A 23073-nucleotide genomic window follows, 5' to 3' on the forward strand; every position below is an offset into this window, starting at 1 on the left:
GACATCTCTAAACTCTCCCTGCCACAGCATTTCTGGGTTTTGTTTTCTCTCATTACCTGATCTTCTCTCTGCTTCCTGGAGATTTTCCCTCCTGCAGGTGTTTCTATGTGCCTTATCTCTCCCTGCCAGCACTCACAGACCCCAAATCTCTGTGCATTCTCCTTAGCCTGACAGAACCCTGCCTGCTTTCAGGGCACTGCCTGGGAGCAGGTTCTGTTTGCAGCCTGGAGAAAGGACAGCTCAGACTGAGCCTAATGGCTCCAGCAAAGGGGATGCTGGTGCTGTCCATGGGCAGAGTGGCTAAAAGTACATTAGGGATCTCCTGTGAATCTACAGAACACAAAAATAACAGTTCCAATGTCTCAGGAACTTTTAAAATTTCATAATTAATAATTCATAATCAATCTTTAATATTAATCCCCCCACTCCCTGCCATTCTCCAATATTAGGAAACTGAATACAAAGTCTTTGGAAATGTCTTAATTTTTAATGAAATCCTTGTATTGGAAATATTTTATGACTGACCAGCGTTCCTCAGCATGTCAAAGCTTCATGAGCATTTCACCTCCCCTGCACCAGAAATATTCAGAGTTTTACTCACAGAGTCTGTAGGCATTGGGATGTTCAAGCTTTAGGAGATCACTCCAGGAGCTGCAGCTGCATTGTCCTGCAGCCAGAGGTTCCTGTGCCAAGGGCTGGCTTTGATTCTGCCCCAGGCACTTCCCAGCCCTGACTGATTGAAGCTCTCTGTGTCTCTGTGCTGTGCCCAGGGTGGCTGCAGGCAGTGCCCCAGTCCTGCTGGGCTGGCAGAAGAGCTGCTCATCAAGAGAAATGTGCTTTTGAAGCTCTTCTTGGTTACCAGGAGCTCCTCTGTGCCAGGAGCCCAGCCCAGCTCAGCAGCACAGACACAGCACAAGGACTTTAATGAGCCTCTAGGGCTTTGGTGTTGTTTACATCAAGCTCAGTCCCTTAGAGAGTGTTCAAAAAACTTCTCAAGAACTCAAACTTAAATTGAAAGTCTGAAGTTTCTTGAAGTTGTTATGGGTCCCACTGAGGAACATAACTCATAAAGTGTCCCCAGTTCAGTTAGAGCAGAACACTGGAGGCAGTGATGACAGCTGGAGACAAAGAAGGCAAAGGTGTCTCTGGTGCTGAGCAAACCTGGATGTGTTTGAGGAATGCAAAGGGACAAGCTCTGAGCCCCAGCCCCTGGCCAGGCAGATCCTGTCCCTCCCTCCTTGCTCAGGGCTCTTCCTGGGATGGGCACTGGCATGTGGGGATGTGCAATGGCAAGGGCAGGAGCATGGGGCGGCCCTTGCCAGGCTGCTGAGCAGGGACAAGGAGGCAATGAGGCCCCAGCCCTGCAAGGGTCACTTGTCTCCTGCTCCTGCCTCAGGCCCAGGCCCAGCAGCCATGGCCAAAGTGCTGCCCAAGTTGGCTCTGGCAGGGCTGTCTTGCAGCTGCTGCACATCCCTGTGCCCTGTGCAGCCCAGGCTGTCCCACGGTGTCCCTGCCCTGCGCCTCTGTCCCTGCAGGCTGTCGGCATCCCCCGGCTGCCCCACCTGGCTGGGCCCTTCCTTTGCTGACAGCTCTGCCTCCTGCCTGCCCCTGCCTGCCCACACAAAGCTTTGGGATGACCCAGACTTATTCTGGGGGCCATGTTGCACCACAGCCCTGCTCTGAGAAGGAAATTCCTTTCTCTTTGGGTCCTGTCTGGCCCTCCCTATCTGTCCTTTGCATTAATTCTTTCTTTCTCTGTCTGTTCTCTACTATGTCAAAAGGATCCACCACCTCTGAAACCACCGTTCAGTCCCTTCCAGGGCTCTCCTCTGCTGTCCTCAGTCCCCACTCGACTGAGCACAGAGCTCCTCTGTCCCTGTACAGTCCTCATGTGCTTGAGGCCTCCAAACCCCACCTTGGGAGATATCTGGCCCCTCTCCAAGGTATTGGCAAATGAAAACATTCTGCTCATAGTCTAAGAAAATCACCTCAGAACAACACCAGTCAGACCTGTGTGTCCTGGCTACTTTTGCCTTGGAGCAATCCTTGGATAGATGGAATTTTTTAGGCTGAATTTCAGTTTTGCCCATGGGCACTTTGATGTGAACAACGATTCTCTTCCATTGGAAGGAAAGCTGAGGCCCAGTGTTTCAGGGGCAGATGAGCAGCAGCCACCAAGGGCCAAAGTGAGCCAGACCTTTCTGGAATTGCAGCTTGTGCCTGAGAGAAATCCTTGGATACACATAATTTGGGAGGTAGAATACAAGTTTTGGCCACTGGTCCCTTGATGAAAAGGCATTTCTTTTCCATATGAAGAAAAGCAGAGAGCCCCAGGGTTTGATGGTAGATGAGAAGCAGCCCCTGGGAGGCCAAGTCAGCCAAACTTGTCTCTCCTGGCAGCTTTTGCTTGGGAGCTATCCTTGGATATATGAAATTTATATTTATATTTATATGGGGCCAAATCTCAATTTGGCCATGGCCCCTGGATGAGGAGACTGTTCTATTTCCATCACAAGGAAGGCAGAGAGCCCCGGTGTTTCAGGGGTAGATGACAGGTGGCCATCAGACCCCACAATGCCAGCAAGAGCTGGCTAGTTTTGTCTGGGAGAAACCCTTCATATAGTGAATATTTTAGGAGGAGTAGGCCATGGAGGAATAAGAAGATTCTTTTCCATAGGAAGGAAAGCACAGAACCCCAGTGCTTCAGGGGCTGATGAACTGCAGGCACCAGAGACCAAGGCCAGCCAGACCTTTCTGTAATGGCAGCTTTTGTGTAGGAGCAATCATTGGATATAGGACTTTTGAAGGTGGAATCCCAATTTTAACCATGGGCACCTGGAGAAGAAGGATGGTTCTTTTCCCTTAGGATGGAAAGGGCAGAGCCCCAGTGTTTCAGGGCAGAATTCAGGCAACCACCAAGAAGCCAAGGCCAGCACGACCTGTCTGTAATGGGAGATCTTGTCCGGGAGAAAAACCCCTTGAATGTAGGAATTTTGGAGGACAAGTACCAGTTTTGGCCATGGGTGCCTGTGCAGGAGGGCCAGTTCTTTTCCATAGGAAGGAAAGCACAGAGCCTCACTGTTTAAAGGCAGGTGAGAGCCAGCCCTCAGGAAGACAAGGTCAGCCAGACGTGTTGGTAATGGCAGCTTTTATGTGGGAGAAATCCCTGGATATTGGGAATTTTGGAGGGGGAATCCCATTTTGGCCATGGATGCTTGAATGAGAAGGGCAGCTCTTTTCCAATTGAAGGAAAGCCCAGACCCCAGGGTTTCAGGGGTACATGAGAAGAGACACTTGACATGCCAAGGGCAGTTGGAGCAGTCAGGCCAAGCCAAGCAGGCCTGTTCCCTGTGATCCATGGGGCTCTGCAGTGTCACAGGGGTGGTGTCATATTGGATCCTTGGTTCCATCAGGCCCAGACGTCTCACACTGGCCTCTTGTTTCCACAGGGCTCCAGAGTGTCACAATGGTCCCTGGCTTCCATGAGGCCTGGCAGTGTCAAAGGGGTCTCCATGGTGCTGCAGTGTCACAATGGACCCTTGGTTCCATGCGGACTCACAATGTCAGAAGGGTCTCCTTGGTTCCATAAGGCCCTGCAGAGCCCCTTGATTCAAAGAGGCCTCCGAGTGTCACAGTGGCCTCCAGGATTCCATGAGGCCCCACAATGTCACCATGGACCTTTGGTTCCATGGGGTCCTGCACTGACCCATGGATCCTTAGTTCCATGGGGCCCTGCAGTGTCACAGTGGACTCCTTGGTTCCATGGTGCCCCACAGTGTGACAACTGCCCCTTGGCCTGCCAAGACTCCAGAGTGTCACAGTGGTTCCATGGTTTCATGAGGCCTTGCAGTGTCACAATGGTCTCCATGATCCCATAAGGACTTTCAGTGTCACAACAGACCAATAGTTTCATGGAGCCCTACAGAGTCACTATGGTCCCTTTGGCTCCACAAGGCTCTGAAGTGCCACAATGGCCCTTTGGTTCCATGATGCCCCAGAGTGTCACAATGGAATCCTTGGTTCCACGGTGTCAGAATGGACCCTTCATCACATGGACACCCACAGTGTTCACTGCAGTCCCCTTGATTCCACCAGGCCCTGCTATGCTCTAATGGCCCCTTGGTTCCAGTGGGTCCCAAAGTGTCAGAACAGTCTCCATTGTTCCCTGAGGCCCCACAATGTCACTGTGCTCCCCTTGGTTCCACAGGGCGCTACAGTGGAACAATGGACTCTTGGTTCCATGAGGTTCCTCAGTCACAATGGTCTCCTTGGATCGGCAGTGTCACAGTGGCCCTTTGGCTCCATGTGGCCAGGCTGTGTCACAATGGCTCATGGTTCCATGCGGCCATGCAGCTTAACAAGGAATCCTTGGTTCCATCAGGCCTTGCTGTGTCACAAGGGACTTCTGGTTCCATGAGCTCTTACACTGCCAGCAGCAGTCTCCTTAGTTCTGAAGTGTCACCATGGACCCTTTGTTTCATGAGGTCCCGCAGTAGAACACGGTCACCTTGGTTCCGTGAGGTTCTGCAGTGTCACAATGGACCCATGGTTCCACCAGGTCTTGCTGTGTCACAATGGCCCCCTGGTTCCAAGAGGTTTCTCAGGGTCACAATGGTCTCCTTGGATCCGCAGTATCACAATGGACCATTGGTTCAATGTGGCCCCAGTGTGCCCAAATGGATTTTGGTTCCATGGGGTTCTGCTGTGTCACAATGAACCCTTTGTTCCATGACTTTGCACAGCTGACTCCTTGGTTCTGTGAGGTCCCACTGTCACCAGATCTCTGAAATATCAGAATAAGGCTCCTTAACACTAATTTGCTATTTCAGAGGGAATAATTTATTCAGGCCTGAGGTCCAACATGGGATAACTCCTAACCTTATATGGACATGTGATTCTACCAGTGTGTTGCTTATATACAGTCACTGAATGTGAATTACAATTTACCCATTTCCATAAAATCCACCCCAAGTTCCCAGATTCACTCCTTGTTTTCTCCATTCCTGCACCCTTGAGCCAGATGTCTTCTTCTTCTCTTCTACCCATCCTTGCTGGGAAAGCAGCCCGTGCGTGCCTTGTTCCTGTGCTGAAAGTTCACAGGCAGGGTAAAAATGGAATAAACCCTTTTGGTATCAGCCCCAGGCTTTGTGTGGGCAGGCAGGGGCAGGCAGGAGGCAGAGCTGTCAGCAAAGGAAGGGGCCAGCCAGATGGGGCAGCCGGGGGATGCCGACAGCCTGCAGGGACAGAGGCGCAGGGCAGGGACACCGTGGGACAGCCTGGGCTGCACAGGGCACAGGGATGTGCAGCAGCTGCAAGACAGCCCTGCCAGAGCCAACTTGGGCAGCACTTTGGCCATGGCTGCTGGGCCTGGGCCTGAGGCAGGAGCAGGAGACAAGTGACCCTTGCAGGGCTGGGGCCTCATTGCCTCCTTGTCCCTGCTAAGCAGCCTGGCAGGGGCCGCCCCATGCTCCTGCCCCTGGCATTGCACATCCCCACATGCCAGTGCCCATCCCAGGAAGAGCCCTGGGCAAGGAGGGAGGAACAGGATCTGCCTGGCCAGGGGCTGGGGCTCAGGCCTTGGCCCCTTTGCATTCCTCAAACACATCCAGGTTTGCTCAGCACCAGAGACACCTTTGCCTTGTTTGTCCCCAGCTGTCATCCCTGCCTCCAGTGTTCTGCTCTAACTGGAACCTGGGGACACTTTCCCAGTCATATCCCTCAGTGGAACACATTAAAACTTCAAAAAACTTCAGAGTTTCAATTTAATTTTGAGTTCTTGAAAAGTTTTTTGAAGACACTCTCAGGGACTGAGCTTGATGTAAACAACACCAAAGCCCTGTGAGAATCATTAAAGTTTTCCTAGTCAAGTGATGGAAAAAGATTTCAAAGAACTTGTAAGAAATACACATTCTTATTTTAAATGAAGTATTTTATATTATCTCCTTTTAGAGCAGAGATTATTTCAGCAGTCTGTGATTGATATTGACCCAGGGTCTCTCCTCAGCAGCTCTGGCCTGCTCACAGAAGCTGTGCCTGGAGCTCTGACCCAGTGTGGACAACCTTGCTCCACATTGCCCATCCCCATCCTGTCTTGTCCTCACTGCCCCGGGCCCTGCTGTGCTTGGAGAGCTGGCTGCACTCACCTAAGAGGGATTTTCACTTTTTGGGGTTTTTGAAGCAATCTGAACCTCCTGAGTTTCCCCAGTGCAAACAGACACACTGCTCAGGTGTGTACCAGCCCCAGGTGCCACCAAAGCCACTGCAGAGCTGCTCTGGGCCAGCTGTGAGGGTCGATCATCAGCCCAAGCTGCACTGGGCACTGCAAGGGGCTGTGGCCATGGGCACTGCACTGACCCCACTGCTGGGTTTGGCTGCCACGTCTGCCGTGAGAAATTAAACTGTCCTTGGAAAAACTGGGGAAGACTGGGACATACTGGGGTACACTGGGAATGCTGTGGGAGACACTGGGACATACTGGGAGTGACACTGGGGAAGAGTGGGACGACCTGGGAACACGAGGAATGCTGAGGGGGAATCTGGGTGGACTGGGATGGACTGTGGGGGTACACTGGGACATACTGGGAGTGATACTGGGGCAAACTGCGGACACTGGGGCATCCTCTGGATGAAACTGGGGTGAACTGGAAGGGACTGGGAATAAACTCACGTGTATTGGGAGGGACGGGGCTGTACTGGGAGGGATTGGAGGGGCACTGGGTTTGAACTGGGCTGTACTGAGGATGAACTGGTCTGCACTGGGAGGGACTGGAGGAGGGTGAATGGGCTGTTCCCACCTCCACCGCATCCCATTTGCCGAGGCTCCCGCCAATCACTGCCTGAAGCCAATCAGCGCCAGGTATCCAGGCTTGGGGGCGGTGCCTAAGGTTGGCGCCATCTTTCCTGTTTGCCTACAACTCTCATCATGCCCCGCGGCCGGTTACAACCCCGTTAGAGCCAGAACTACAACGCCCGTCATGCCCCGCGCTCCACAGACACCCTTCCCCCCCCCCTACCCCCGCGGGATCCGCCCCCGTCTGTCCCATAAATGCCCCCCAGACCCTCCAGGATCCCTCAGTGCCCCCTCAGCGCCCATTCGGGACCCCCCAAAGCGTCCCCAGGCCCCCTGAGTGCTCCCAACCCCACAGATGCTCGGTACAGCTACTTCTGGGAATTCGTCTTCTCTCATCCCCCGCGGCCCCAGAGCCCCTCAGAACACAGTCCCGCGCCTGAAACTCCTGCCGTGCCCCACGCCCTAAATAGCCCGGTTAGAGCTCCCCGAGCTCCCCCCGAGTGCTCTCGAACCATTTACGTCCCCCCCCGAGGATCTCAAGTCGCAGGTCGGACACAGAAGTGTCCCATAAGTGCCCTCCCGGACCCCCAAATGCCGCGTTCGACCCACTTCCGCGACTACAGCTCCCATCATGCTCCGCAGCGCACCGCCAGCGCTAGTCCACTCGGGACTTCATCTCCCGTCATGCCCCGCGCCCCACCGAGAGCCATTGCAGCTGCGGCTCGAACTCCCGTGATGCTCCGCGGCCCCATTGAACCGTACGATACCCGTGCTTACAACTCCCCTCACCCCCCGCGCCCCAGAGAACCCCATTCGAGCCTCCCAGGGTCCCGCCCGGACCCCGAAGGGCCCCAAATTCCCCTTCCTGACCTCCAAGCGCCCCCCTGGACCCCCACGTGCTGCCTGGGACCCCGAACTGTTCCTCAGAGTCTCTGAGTGCCCTTCGAAGTGCCCACCCGGCTTCCCCAAGTGTCCTCCAAACCCTCAAGTTCTGTCTGAATTCCCTCCTCAGAACCAAAACTGCCCCAAATGTGCCCCAGAAATGTTTTAAGGGACCCCAAAGTGGCCTCTGTGAGATGCAAAGCTGTGTTTCATGTCAGGTACAAACAGGCGACGTGTGTACTGTTGAATGTGAAATGTGTGGACCCCGACAATGGGAGAGCTATGAATTCTAATAAGTAACTAAGAAAAATAAAGCATGGAAAAAGGCCTTCGAACCTATGTTTTGTTTGCAATTGTTATGTTTGCCCAATTATCCCATCATAAAAACAATATTAAAAGTAGTAACAATTTTAATTGAATAGTTAAAATAAAAATATAAAATTGGATACAATATAATTCGATTAAAATAAGGGATAATTTGGTTCCAATACTAGCGCATAAGCAAGAGATACCGCGGGGTACGGAGGACAGGGTTCAATGACCCTTGCCACTTCACCTGCAAACTTGCCAAGTGAAAATCACCCCTTATGTGCCATGTGTCAATGCCGTCTCCTCCTATTTTCGGTTCGTCACTTTTCTGTCTCCGCCTTCATTACCACCCTTATCACGCATGCGCCACCACTCGGTTTGGTGGTCGCACAAGTCTTTGGGGGTCGTCACTGATGAAGGCCCTGTAGTCTTCTTCGTTGTCCTTTAATTCACCTTTGGGTTACACATGCACACCAAGCCAGTACAATGTAAGCCAAGACTAACGTATCACTGCATCTACATATCAAGGCAATAAGTCCCTTATAATTAGCATTTTCTGGGACCAAAGCAGGTTCTTGGTCATTTTTAGCAACTGTATCTTCAGCTTCTTTCCTGTGGTCCTTGAAAAAACATCTGCTGGGAAAGGCGGGGGGGGGGAAGTGGAGCCCCTCCTCTCCCTCTCCTCTTTGGCATTACTACTTTTAACTTATTTTATTATTTCCAGATATTAATTACTGTATCAATATTGATTACTGTTTCAATTTTTATCAGCATGAATCATACCTATTTACCACACAATTAACCCTGGTTGATTTAGGAGCATTGGAATTAAGGTGTTAAGAATGTTGCTTTTTTCTTGCATTTAATCCATAAAAAAGCTCTGCCATAATAACATTTTGAAGTATAATTTTAGAATATTACTTGTATCCTTGAAATTATAGCTTTGGAATATATATAAAAGAAATATGCTTATCTCACGCCTTATTGAAGCAGAGAAAAACAGCTTGAGAAAGGAAGATGAACATCACCTCAAGGGTTTATGGCTTCGACCAAAGGGAAGCTGGACATCACTGTTATGAGATTTATAGTCTCTGCAATTAAAAGGTGGACACACATCTGGGGAGCTGGACCCCACCAGACGGGATTTGTCTTTCTATTTTCAGAAACTGGACTGTCACCATCTGGGGATACTCCTTTGAGATACATCCTGAGAAAAACTAAAATCACAATAGTGTATAGAATTGTGATGTAATAAGTTGGAATAAAAATTGGTGATGGGTAAAAAAATTGGAAATAGAAACTGCTGAGAAAGCTGATGAGTACCCCTATAAATACCTGTAACCCTCAATTATTGGTGTGCAGTTGGAGGGAAAACTTCCCCCACTGTACCCAGCGCTGTATTGCTCATACCTTACCATATTAAATAATAAATTGATTGCTGCTTGAATATTGGCCTAGTCAAGCTTCTTATTCATAACACTGTTAGCTGTGCTCTTCTATGGGCTGGCCATGGCACTTGGTAATTAATATGCTGTCATGCTGTGAACTGAATTCACACCTTACAGGGTTGTGTTCATTGGGCCTGCTGGATCAGTGCCCACTTCCTTCCTCTGCTCCTCCTCACTCCAGGACTGTAAGAGACCAGCATGGGGTCAAAGACCCTGCAGTATCATTACCCTCTGGTAATGCTCAGAGGTCCTCTAAGGGCTATGTAATGCACAGCATCTGGGTGTGGGGCATGTGCTAAGGAGAAAGAAAGAGTCTGTGAGAAAGCTGAGCTGCTCTTACATGGGACTGCAAAAATGACAGGAACTTTTTGGCATATAAAGCTTTCCTTGCAGGTCAGGGACCAGGGAAAGCCTAATCAGCTGTGGCCCTACAGGGCAAGTCTGTGCTAACTCCCAGCACCAAGTGCAGGGCTGTGGGACACGGCTCCTACAACAACAGCACAGCTCTGTGGAAGAGCCCAGCCTTGCATCTGGGTTCCTGCCTGCTTCCCCTTTAGAGACAGCTGTGGCCTGAGGATTTGTGTCTGAGGGAGAGCTCCATCCTTGGACCTCCTGATCTTTCCCAAGTGGCCAAATGGGGATGCACCAGCAGCTCTGCTGGGAAGGTGCTGGCTCAGTGGCTGTCTTTTGAGACTGTGCCCCCCATATCAGCTTTATGTCTGTGGGGGGGTGCTCTGGTGGGTGTGGTTACACACTCACTGGCCTTGGCAGAGCACAAGTCGGAACCTTTGAAGGTTCCAGCTTCTGTAAGGCTCAGGAGGCAGAGCTGGTGCTAGGCACAGGGTGGTACTGTGCTGAGGGAAAGGTGAAAACAGTTAATAATCCACCCTCAGCTAATCACTGAGGGCTGATGGGAGGCACAGGCTTGGTGGAGCTGCTTTGTACAGGCCAAGGTGCTTATCAGCTGTGCAGTGTCCCCAGCAGCCCCTGGCAATGCTGGTGCAGCTGAAGGACAGGCTTGATGGGTCTGGTGCAGCCCCACAGCCTTAGACACTGCGGCTCCACCGTGCAAAGCAGCATGGCTGAGCTGGTTGTTGGTCAGGTAAGGGCTCAAATATATTTCCTGCCACTTGCTCCAGCACAGTTCAGCCTGGAAAAAAGGCATTTTTCCAAGTGTAGGGGAGTCAAGCTCCAATAAATGTCAGCTGAGCCCTGGTGCTTGCTCCCCTGCATGAAGCCTCAGTGAGGCACCAGGGCCTCCTGTCAGCAGGAGGGGAAGGGAGATCACAGTTGTTGGAAGAATACGTGACTGAAGGCTGAGCACAGGGTTGGTGGTGCTTTGTGTGGCTCTTGCATGACATCCAGGCTGGCTGTGGCAGTGTAAGCTAACCTTTTGTTTTGCATCAGGCTTTATGCCAGAGCCAGCCCCTTTCCAGCCTTTGGGGTGATTACAGCTGTTGCTCTGTATTTCCCTCCCTCCTTTTTTTCCAACAGCTATTCTACTCCAGCACCATAGGCAGGCAGTGATGGCTGCCTGTAGCTAACAAGACAAACTGAGATCTGCCTGCAGAGCCATAGTAAGGTGTCCCTGGCCTTGTGAGACAGGCCAGGACAACACAAACTGAGGCCACAGCCATGCTGTGCTTTCAGTTGAGCCTCAGGTGGAGCTGCTGTGCTTGTAGTCAGCATCTAGATGGGGCAGGTGACATATCTATCTTAGCTGGGACAGAAACAGAAGTACAGCCCTTGCACAGCATCCTTCTGCTAGGCTGTGCTAAGCTCAGGAGCCTGTAAACTGGCCCTTAAGACCTAGGTCTCCACACCTTGCCCAGATCCCCAGCCTCAGGGAGAAGGACTTGGGTTTAGGAGCCATGGCTTTTTCTTCCATCAGACTCCATTAAGAAAAAGTCAAGTAAAGCAGTTCATTACCATTTAAAATACTGTATAGTGTGTAAACCAAATATCCCCCTCCCCACAACAATCCCGTGCTCTCAGCAGATGCTCTGGTGAAGAACACTGCTTTTGGCACTGTTTGCCTTCTCTTTCTTCTTCTTCTTCAAGGGGTCCATCTCAAGACAGCGCCAGATCCGCAGTGTTTCATCAGCAGCTGCTGAGGCCACTGATGTACTATCAGGACTCATGGTCAGGGTCAAGATTCTATCAGTATGAACTGAGGAGGAGAAGGAATGTGCAATCAGGGATGAGCTGATCAGCACATGCACATTTACTCCTGTATGCTCCCATGAGCCCTGCCAGCTTGCATAGCTGTCTCCTCACTGGCTGTGGCAGCATGATTTCAGACCCCAAGCATACACTTGAATCAATGGTATCTCTTCCACAGCCCCGTGGGCATGCTTTACTCCTAGCAGCATGGCCCCGGATACTGTCCTGTATCAGTGATGCTGCAGGCTCCAACCAAGGAGTGCAGCTGTCTTCAACCTCTAACACCCCCCACACCCAGGCCCTGTCCACCTATAGTAGGAGTCTTAGTATCTGTAAGTAAACGAAAAGGGGGAAATATAGTAGGAGTCGTAGTAAAATATCTGTATTGTATATTATAGGCCTTGCCCTGATAAGCCCTGGTTGTTTTTGATGGGCTGCAGCTGCAATGTCCTTAATTGGGCTGCAGCTGTAGCTAGTGAAGATAACTGGGATAAAAGGGGCTGGGCTTGGCCAGTCAAGCTGAGCTGACAAGGAGCCCTGAGGAAGAATGAGCAACAAGCAGGAGAAGAAGTCAGAGCTGTGAAGAACTGCCCCCAGGAAGTATCACCGAGAAGGTACGAGACTTTAGAAATATGATTGCAACAGTATGGGACTTTAGAAATGCAACAACAAGATAACAACATGCACCTACCTTGCAGCTCTGCAACCTTGGTCATTGTTGGATACTTCCATATAACCAGCTGATTCTGTGCAAAGCCATGGGCTGAAATGAGCTCCTTGTAGTTTGTGGACCATAGGATAGAAGAGACCTGCAAACAGGCAGTAACACAGGCGCGACAAGGTGCATGTGCTGATGCTCACCACTTGGAGGCGAGCATGGTCCCCCTCCTTCCCTGTGCCTCTGGGCCTGAGGAGCCAGCAGCTCTGTGGAGGTGTGCTGCCAGAAGGTGTTTGTCTCCAAGCTGATGTTCATCTCTCACCTGGGAGCGGGTATCAACAGCACTGAGGCAGGTGCCAGAACACACATTCCAGATGTGGATATGTCTGTCATTAGTGCCACCTCCAGTGGCTGGAACATTCATCTGCCATGGGCACCACGCCACAGCCTGAGAGAGGAGAGTTCATTTTAAAACATACAAGAGGCAACCTGCACCCAGCCAGTGCTGCATGCCTGCCTTGCACACACATATCCGCCCATAGCAGCTCTGTGCTCACCTTGACAGCACCCTGGTGCTGAGTGAAGGTCTGTACAGGAGCAAAGTCACCACCCCCACCTTGGGTGCATGGCCAGACGTTCGCCAGACTGTCATTGCCACCACTGGCCAGGTAGCGGCCACCCAGAGACCATTTGAGTCCGCACACCTCGTGTGTGTGGCCAGCAAGGGTGGCCACGTGATGCTCAGCCACTCGGACATCATGGTGATGGATGTGCCCAGTCCGTGCACCACTGCAGAGAGAAGGCTTGCAGGGTCAGTGTCATGGTTTGAGCCTGGCACAGAGCCAGTGCCCCCCCATGAAAATGCCTTCACCCTGGTGTCTGCTGTGAGATGTGACCAGGAATAAGCAAAACAGGCTCCAACTTAAACATAAAGAACACTTTATTACTTAAACTACAGGAAAATAGGGAAAGACTATAAGGAAAAGAAAAAAAAATTGAAAACCTTACAAAAACCATTTTCCTCCTCCCCACTACCTGACTTTCCCAATCCGATACATTCTCCCAAATCACCAACTGCCCAGCCTTGGCCCCACACTTTAGTATACTCAAACTGCAGTTCATGAAGAGGAAAGGAGTCCTTCTTGTTCCATAGGCTTCTCCTGGAAACACACTGAAACCTCGTGTGCTTCCTTGTCACTTCGGCACCGCCCGGAAGAAAGTCCTTTTGCCGCTTGTGACATCTTCCTTCCATGCCCAGTGCTCTCACCACTGAGGCATGGCCAGAGCTGCTTTTAGGGTTGTCTTTCAAGGATGCCTTGTCTCACTCCAAAAAGGCATAGTCTCTGCTTTGGGACATCTGTCCCCCCCATATTTTTCCAACCCCCTGGGGCCAGGGGGTCCTCACGAAGAACCCTCCTGGTTTTGAGCCACTGCTTCTCCCTAAGTGCAGTCTGTGTCACAGGAACAACTGAGTCCATGGCCACAAGAAAAGTCCAGCCAAAAGGCCACTCCAAATCATCTCTTCCCATTCAATCATCTCCACGTCCTTCGGGCCAGGTCCTTGTCTCATCTCATCTCTTATCTCCCTTCTTATTCAGCTTCGAGGAGGATTAGCATTTTTGCAAGGCCCCAATCATGAAAGAAAGGGTTAAAAGTTTTCAGTCTCTATCTGTCCCGGAGTGGCACTCCCACACACGCTGCCCACACGCTGCCGCTCCGGCCGGGCACTCTTCCTCCCCCCTTCTCCTCCTGGGCCGGCTGCTATCACATTCGGTGTCGCCGGTTCTCTCTCTCTCTCCCTCCTGGGGGGGGGGGAGGGGGGGGGGGGGGGGCTGGCTGCCCGAGGGCTGACTCTCTGGGATCTTCCACCCTTCCATCCTCGAAGCCCCCTCAACCCCCATCTCTGTCCAGGCCCCGGGCCTGCCGCATGGCTGCCCCTCCCCCTGCCCAGCAGCAGAGGCTGGACGGGGGGAAGAGATCTGACCTCTGCGCTGCGACGTCCCAAGAGAGAGATCCAAGGGCAGTGCCCTGCTTTTTAACCCCTGTGTATTCTCGGAGGTGTGTCCAAACCCCACTGGCTACACCAGGTGCCAGTCTCAAACCCAAAACCTTCATTGGTTTGACCACAGCTTCCCAGAATTCCCACTTCTTCCTGGTCAAACCACCACAGTCAGGCTGCACATTTTCACCCAAATCCATTTTTGTTGTTGCAAGACTGCTATACCTGCCACTGGGTTTCAACCAGTGTTACCAGCAACACAGGTCTGTTGGTGTGAGTGAAACACCCACACAAGCTCTTTAAAGCTTCAGCACAAATTGCAATACAGGAAAGAGGCCTTCTCCTCACAGCCCCAACAGATAAGGGTGAGTAAGGATCCCAAGCCAGGACAAACTTCTCTCTGCCATCCCTAACCCATGCCACACATAGATTGAGGGATAGGAGTTTGCAACAACTGGAAACTGCCCTTGACCCACTGCTTTACCTGGAGAGGATGCAGCTGTTCCAGCTGAGGGTTCCCACACGGCCACAATGGCTGGTCGTGGTTCGGAGATGTTTCTGCTGCTCAGGGTCCCATAGCTTATAGAGGGTAAATATATGTATTTATAGAGAGTAAATATATGTATTGCAGTAAAAGATCTCTGTATTGTGTAAGTGACCCTGCCCTGATTCTAGTTATTGTAAATGGGCTGCAGCTGCAATATCCTTGATTGGGCAGTAGATGTAGCCCGTGGAGGTAGCAAGGATAAAAGGGGGTGGGGCACTCAGAGTGAGCTGGAGAGGAGCCCTGACTGAGAAGCAACAACAACACTGCTGTGAAGAGCTGCTGTGAGAAAACCACCCAGAAGGTATGAGACCCTAGAAATATGATACACAAGAATATAAATGCAACAATAGCTGGAGAGGCAAAGCAAAACGTTCTTCAGAAGAAACCCAATCCTGTTTCTGTGCCCTAGGAACCTCACTGCACAGGCTCTGGCATTCAGCTTTCTCAGTAAGGGAACAGAGGAAATGTGTATCTCATGACTATAGCACAGAAGGTTATGCCACTTATCAGAAAACCCCCAAACCAAACCCTGCCTTGCACACTGGACAGTTCCACCCCACACCAGGGAAGACAAGTTAGGTGCATGGCATCCTTCCTCTGCCAGCCAAGGTTTTGTCCCCAGGCCCCACAGTTCTGTCAATCCCTAGAAAACACCTCTAGTTTTACTCCTGCATTCACCTGAACCTCAGCACTACTTGTGCCAACAGCAAGGTATCCATGACACAGAGGAAATGTAAATATCTGGATGCTCCGTCTGCAGCAGGGGGATAATCTCCCTAGTACCGTAATTCCACAGATAAACAGTGTTGTCCAGAGTCACTGCCAAGGAGTTCTGGGAGCTCCAGTCTATGAGATTCAGATCTACAATTTGAAAGAGCAATGCAGGTCACACCATGCTTGGCTAGAGAGCATGCCCTTCACCCGTGCTGCTGCAGCAGGTGTTGGGTGCACATGTGCACACACACATGTACAGGTGAGGGGCAGCCTTCTGAGTGTCACTATGCCCAGCTGCTGGGGCCAGGTACCCTGCTCCAAGGCATCTACACAGTGCCCTAGACCACTGTCCCTGTAAGGCCACACAAGGACACTCCAGAAGTGGTCTGCGCTAGCCTGGGTACACAAAATAATACAGACAGCCCAGTTACACTGTCCTAGGAACAGCAATCCAGTGCAGAATGTTCTGGATGCCCAGCACTCAACGCTGCAGCCTACTTACTATAGGGGCCTGAGTAAAGATATGTATTGCAGTAAAAGATCTCTGTATTGTATAAGTGACCTTGCCCTGATTCTAGGTATTGTAAATGGGCGGCAGCTGCGATGTCCTTAATTGGGCAGCAGCTGTAGCCTGTGGAGGTAGCTGGGATAAAAAGGGGTGAGGCAGTCAGGGAGAGCTAGAGAGGAGTCCTGACTGAGAAGCAACAACAATGCTGCTGTGAAGAGCTGCTGTGAGAAAACCACCCAGAAGATATGAGACCCTAGAAATATGATATGCAACAATATGAATACAACAACTTACAGTAGTTGTTGCGAATCTCTGGTGCATCCAAGACCTGGTCTGGCTTTGAGGGAATATATCTGCTATTCTTCCTGCTGAACCCAGGTGCCATTTTCTGACTGTAGAGCACTTTCAGGTTATTCTGATAGCCTGTGTGCAGGGGAACAGGTTTGTTAACCTGAGTTAGTTTCCTCCCAGCTGAGTGCTGCTCACCCAACTAGGAATCCCTTGGAGTGAAAATAAAGTCCTAAGAGAAACACTCACAAGCCTGCAGTGCACTAAAATCACTGGCAGAATGAACTGCTGAACAGGGCTGAGCTACAATTTCCTCATTCATGGAAACAAATTTAACAAACACTTGGGGTTTTGAATCCCATTATATTTAGTTGCAGTTTAAGCTAGAAAGTTCAGAGCAGAGAGTTTGATGCTCTTACAGACTTCATGAAGGTTTGGAACCTGCAGTACAGGTGACTGTCACCAACATCTTTTCATAAAACTCCTTTCTTTAGGATTTTTCTCCCTTCTGAGAAGCTGTGGCCTCAGCAACAAAATGTAAACAATGGTTATCTTCTGCGGTGGAATGCAACAGATGGATGCGTGATTGGTCTTGGGTGAATGTTTGGACTTACTGACCACTCACGGCAGAGCTGGGTCTCGCTCTCTGCTGAGACACAGCCCTTTGTTTATTCATTCTTTTTCTATTCTTAGCTTAGCTAGCTTCTGAGAACTTTCCTTCTATTTCTTTTAGTATAGTAATAATGTAATATATTCATAAAAGAATAAATCAAGCCTTCTGAACATGAGGTCAAGATTCTTGCCTCTGTCTTCACCCTGAAGACCCTTGCAAGCCCTGTAACAGGTGACCAACTGGCACTCATAGCACCTCTCCTAAATAAATTCACTGTAACTGTTATGCCCTCCCTCGACCTCAGGAACCTTAAGAAAGGAGACTCCAGCTTGTACAGCTCTCAGAAACCAGCTGATTTCTCTTGTGACCACACACAGAGCCTCTGTGTTGCTGTTCCCCTGACCTGATCTCTCCTGCTGATTCCGCTCACACAGACATACCTTCTGGAGCATTCTCTGGTTTTCCAGGTGGAGGATGAGGATCTTTGAGGTGGAGGATCTTTGCCTCTTCTACATCAAAACCATTCAGATTCACTGCCCAGGCTTTCTGTTGCTCCTACAGAGACAAATCACCCTCAGTGCAATGCATTTACAACAATTCCCACACTGCAATTTAAACAGACACCTAAGTCCCCTTCTCTTAGAATCTGCAGATGTTTGACTGTGCTGCAAGGGTCAGTCACACAGAGGCAGGTCAAAGCAGTTTTTCCTCAGACCTTCATACATCGTCCTGCTCACATTTTCACACAATGGCAAATTCAGTGTCATTGCCAGTGGGAAAAGCCACAGCCACAAAGCAACCAAATGCTTCATAAACAGATTTCAGAACACAGTGTAAAATATTCCAGAAGTGTTCCCTGTGGAGACATTGTCCTAGAATAACTACCACCAGCAGTTTCACTTTGCATAGGCTTACAGCTTTGTGTTTTTGTTGCCTGCTACATTTTAAAGCCTCATTAGTCAAAAGCTAAATTTTGCTACCAGAAGCAGCATAGGCTTAGACTGCATGGCAGTCTCTACAGCTTCAATCTCATGCTTGGCACCTGAAGCCCAGAGCTGCAAGTAGTGATGGCTGGGACTTGTCAGTCCGGCGTGCCCACTTGATAGAACCTATAGTTTACTGCTCTGTAAAGGGGCGGGAAGGAGTAGCGGTTGTTGAAGTAATTGTAACTTGGCAACATAATCACCTTCTTGGTAGGGGAATCCTCAGCAGGGTCATTCTCTTTGGTTAGGAGGAAATTTGCCATCTCCATCTGCATAGTGCTGTGGTTGGGAAGGTAGCGATCCCCCCCAGCCTTTGTGGGGGTGCTTTGAATTTTGGATCCAGATTTACCTGCATTCACATATGAAAATATTGTCTTACAGCTATTTAACAGCCTGTATTAGAGCTTTCACGGGAGTAAACCCAACACTCTTCCACATCACACCCACCAGACAAATAGGACTCTGAGGTCTCATGCCACCCAGTCACAACTAACTTATATTTTCCTCCCTGCCACCAAGTTGGTTAGGGACTGTGTGCACTTGGGTCTAGTGCAACAATTCCAGAGTCCAGAGATAAGGGGAAGATACAAAAACGCTCACAGGATGTAAAGCTGTCAGCTGACAGGCCCGCCCACACTCGTCCTAGCATACAGCTGTGCCAGCAAGGCTCAGCTGGGCGAACAGCAGCTCACCAGCCCCAGTGCTCAGAGCTCTGCCCCTCATGCTGGCAAGGAGGTGGGTGGCTGTCAGGAGCACAGCCCACCTCCTCCTGCCTGAGCAGCAGCCGGTAGGGCAGCGTGGCAGGGAGCCCAGAGCCCCATGGCCACAGACAAGCAGCCTGGGCGAGGCTCCCGCACTCAACCTCTGCTGTTGGTGGCCGGCGCTCACTGGGTATCTTGGACGGCATCTGTCTCTCTGTCTCTCTTGCTGGAGCTGTGGGAGCGATTGGCCAGCTTCACGGGCGACATGCCGACGGGGCTGGGCCTGGGGCCACTCTCCTTGGCCTTGCGCTGCCATCGTGCAGGCAGCGCGTTTGGGACCAGTGTGTCCAGCTTCAGCAGCCCGTGCAGGTCGTCCTTGAACAGGAACTGCGCCATGGTCCTGCGGGCGGGCAGGCGGCATTAGCCGTACCCTCCAGCTGGGCTGAGCCTACTCCGACAGGCCCCGCCAGCCTCCCCACCACCGGACCGTGCAAGCCCTCCGGCCGCTCCACCCCGCCAACGGACACCCCCACTCTCCCCAGCTGCTCCTCGGGACACCCCATCAGCCGATACGCCCTCCCTCCGCTCCTCGGGGATCCTTGAGCAGCCGGCACCCCTTCCAGCCGCTCTTTGGGGCTCTCTCGGATAAGTGACATTCTCCTGTCCCCCGCCTTTCAAGGGCAATCTCGTCCCTGCTCTTTCTCCTCCCCACTGTGCTTTGCCTCTGCCCTGTGCCCCTGGGGCTGCTCTTGGCCAGGCAGCCTCAGTGGGAGCCAGCACTGGCTGCAGCCTTAGCGAGCCCCCCAGGACAAGGCCCAGCAATTAGGAGGCCAATGAAAGCTCTGGGCAGCAGCAGAACCCTCAGCAGAGTTCTTCGGACAATCATGGACTGGCCACACCTACACTGCAGCCTCACTGGGAAAGTTTCCCATGTACAGCAGACTTTCAAAAGAAGCTGTTTGAGGAAAGGAGAACTAAACACTCACTGTCTTCTCCTCAAGTAAGTCCAAATTCGGACAGAGCATAAGATGAAGATCAGCTCCAAGACAAGCAGGCCTGCCAGGAACCCCAGCCAGCAGCCTGTTCCCTGACAGAAACCCCTTCCAAGGCCCTTCTTGGAATCAGGAACATGGGCAGTGGTTCCAGCTGCACTTGTGGGAGCAATGGGGAGCATCAGCCCGTGCTGAGCTGCACTGCTGAGCTGGCGGCACGGTGGATGCGGGCAGGACGTTCTCTGTTTCCCCCAGAGCTGGGGCCTGCAGGCACCTTGCCGCCCCTTGGCACAGGCTGTGCCACCCCACGAAGCCCAGCAGGCTGGGAGGAGAGCCCAGGGGCGAGCAGGAAGCTGAGAGAAGGCCCTGCTCTAGAACTGAGGGACTTCCGCCAGAAGCAAACAAAGATGGTAACTTTAAGACATTCCCACTGTGCTCAAAGTTTGTCTGATAAGACTAAGAGGGGAGCTTGTCAAAAATCCCAGGAAATATCTGGGAAAAGGTTTTATGTATGTTTGTTGTGACTAGGTACAAAGCTCCTGCAGGAAAAGAGCCTCTGCAGCAGGCTGGCTGGCTGAAGGGGTCTTACTTCTTCCTAGAATAAAGATTACCACTCAAATGCAATTTTATTTTTTATTGTATGAGGGGAAAATATTTTCCAGACCTCTAAAACCAGTTTCAAAAATACAGATGTGTTGTGGAAAAAGGAATGAAACATATGGGGATTTCTCTCTACAAGAGATATTTCTAAATATTTCTAAAAATGAAAAGTGAAGACAAAATAAGGTCACTTTTCCTGGATTCTAAAACTACTTAGAAAAATCTTAAACTACTATAGGAATTGGGAAGATATATTTAGGGGTGTCTCTCTACAGAAAAACGATTTTGAAATATTTGTACAGATTTCTAATTTCTAAAACTGAAAAACTAAGCAAATGGGGTTGCTTTTTCTCAGGAGCCCCATGCTGCTGCCTGCCTCCTGGGCTATCCCAGCCCTCGGGACCCCGCCGCTGGTCACAGCAGCCCCTGCCTGGCTCCTGCCTGCCCACACCGTGAGCATCCATGGCTACTCCTGGCCATGGAGCTCAGCCAGTGCTGCTGCCAGCTGGGCTTTGCTGCTGCTGCCACCCAAACACTGGGGTGACGGCACCTTCCCTTTAGTGCAACAAAAGAAAAGGCCATCACCTAGCCTGGCAGAGAGCAGGGTTAACTTCATTGCTGTTTAGAGGGCAGGCCCAGGGGGCTCAGGGGCAGAGGAAGGGACATGTTGGTCTCAGGAGGGGCTGGAGGGTGCTGGGCTGCTGCTGGGGTCTATAGAAGGAGTCGGGACGGGACAGAGGAGGATCAAAAAAGAAATGCAAGTAGCTTGGGGATACACATGGGGAGAGGAGGTGGCAGTGCGATCTCCAGGCGAATAGGAGATTTCATTGTTGATTGCTGTTCTGGAGTCTTCAGCTCAAAAGTCTTGACAGGGATGCCCAGAACCTTCTTACTGCTGGAGGAGCTGCTCCTGCTGTTTGGGTGTGAGGTGCAGCCACCATCTTACAACACTTGTCCAGAGGTGGAACTGTGGAAAGAAGAGGTGGCTGAGGCCCCAGCTGCCAGTGGCACACAGGGAGCCTCCTGCACAGCAGGGCCCAGAGCTGGCAAGGCTCCCCAGCATGGCTGGAGCTGCTGGCACAGCTTGGCACAGCTGCACAGCTGCCCCTCAAGGCCCCGGCCAGCAGGGCACGGCTCTGGGAAGGCTCCCTGGCCAGGAGCCGGCCCCAGAGTGCCTCTGCCTTTCAAGGGCAATCTCGTCCCTGCTCTTTCTCCTCCCCACCGTGCTTTGCCTCTGCCCTGTGCCCCTGGGGCTGCTCTTGGCCAGGCAGCCTCAGTGGGAGCCAGCACTGGCTGCAGCCCCAGTGGGCCCCCCAGGACAAGGCCCAGCAATGAGGAGGCCAATGAAAGCTCTGGGCAGCAGCAGAACCCTCAGCAGAGTTCTTTGGACAATCATGGACTGGCCACACCTACGCTGCAGCCTCACTGGGAATGTTTCCTGTCTGCAGTAGACTTTCAAAAGAAGCTGTTTGAGGGAAAGGTAAACTAAACACTCACTGTCTCCTCTTAAGTCCAAATTCGGACAGAGCATAAGATGAAGATAAGCTCCAAAACAAGCAGGCCTGCCAGGAACCCTAGCCAGAAGCCTGTTCCCTGACAGAAACCCCTTCCAAGGCCCTTCTGGGCATCAGGAACATGTGCTGTGGTTCCAGCTGCACCTGTAGGAGCAATGGGGAGCGTCAGCCCGTGCTGAGCTGCACTGCTGAGCTGGCAGCACGGTGGATGTGGGCAGGACGTTCTCTGTTTCCCCCAGAGCTGGGGCCTGCAGGCACCTTGCCGCCCCTTGGCACAGGCTGTGCCACCCAACAAAGCCCAGCAGGCTGGGAGGAGAGCCTGGGGGGGAGCAGCAGGAAGCTGAGAGAAGGCCCTGCTCTAGAACTGAGGGAGTTCCACCAGAAGCAAACAAAGATGGCAACTTTAAGACATTCCCACTGTGCTCACAGTTTGTCTGAGAAGACTAAGATGTGAGTTTGTCAAAAATCCCAGGAAATATCGGGGAAAAGGTTTCATGTATGTTGGTTGTGACTGTCCTGGGGGGACGTTATGATGCTTGTATCCCCATTCATCTGTTCTGTGCCTTTAAGACTGTCTCTGAAGAGTGAAAGTTTTGTTTGGGATTCTCTTATCAGGGACACAGCGATGGGCAGTACATAGGGCTTTTTGCTTTTGGCTTTCTGCTTTGCTTGCTGTCTCGCTGCTCTTGTTTTCTGGTTCTGCTTATTAGCTAGTTCAAGCTAAAGAGTCCCAATTCCTTCCTGGACTGTTTCTCCTCTCCTTTTTCTGTGACCATCTGGAACCTGCTCCGGACTGAGACTTGGGAACACCGAGGGTTTGCACCATTTGGCTGCAGCAGCTGCCCCAGCCCCGGAGGGACTAATAGAGCAAGTACCCCCGGAAGAGACTTTCTGATTTTGTCATCTTTCTCAGAGCGGTGTCATCTGGTATTGTTCATTTTGTGTGCTGGGGGTGCTGTGCCTGGTAAATAAACACGTTCTTTCCACTTCTCTCTGAGAAATTTTTTCCCGAACCGGTTGGGGGGAGGGGCCATGTGGGTTTGCTTTCTGGAGGGGCCCTTCTTTGGAGGTTCTCTACCAAATTTGCCCTATACCAGGAAAAAATATTGGCGCCCAACGTGGTTCCACACCTTATCCCCATATCATTAACATACTACCATACATCATGCATTATTCATACAAAATTTCCATCTGTTCCCACAAAATTTACAAGCAATACCCATCATGCCTTCATCACATCCCCACAATGGACCACTGAATCCAGGCCCTATATTACAGAGCTGCAGGATTCCCCCCTTTCACTTTACTCCCTTAGGTGAGAACGGTCAGTGCAGGGACCCTGAGATGTGCAGCTCTGTGAGCAA

At 51.4% G+C, this 23073-nt stretch overlaps 2 protein-coding genes across 2 annotated transcripts in view; both read right to left on the bottom strand.

Moving 5' to 3' along the window:
* Positions 1-23073, bottom strand: part of LOC102065316 (uncharacterized) — a 603976-nt gene that overhangs the window by 188178 nt on the left and 392725 nt on the right. The gene's annotated exons all lie outside the window — the stretch shown is intronic.
* Positions 11421-18999, bottom strand: LOC141728034 (cell division cycle protein 20 homolog). The gene is given in 11 exon segments (XM_074534333.1): positions 11421-11599; positions 12284-12401; positions 12573-12698; positions 12808-13039; positions 14734-14828; positions 15475-15508; positions 15510-15657; positions 16313-16441; positions 17360-17474; positions 18106-18276; positions 18805-18999. Coding segments are annotated over 11 exon segments (1542 nt in total).

Source organism: Zonotrichia albicollis, unplaced genomic scaffold (assembly GCF_047830755.1).
Source record: "Zonotrichia albicollis isolate bZonAlb1 unplaced genomic scaffold, bZonAlb1.hap1 Scaffold_83, whole genome shotgun sequence".
Classification (NCBI taxonomy): domain Eukaryota; kingdom Metazoa; phylum Chordata; class Aves; order Passeriformes; family Passerellidae; genus Zonotrichia; species Zonotrichia albicollis.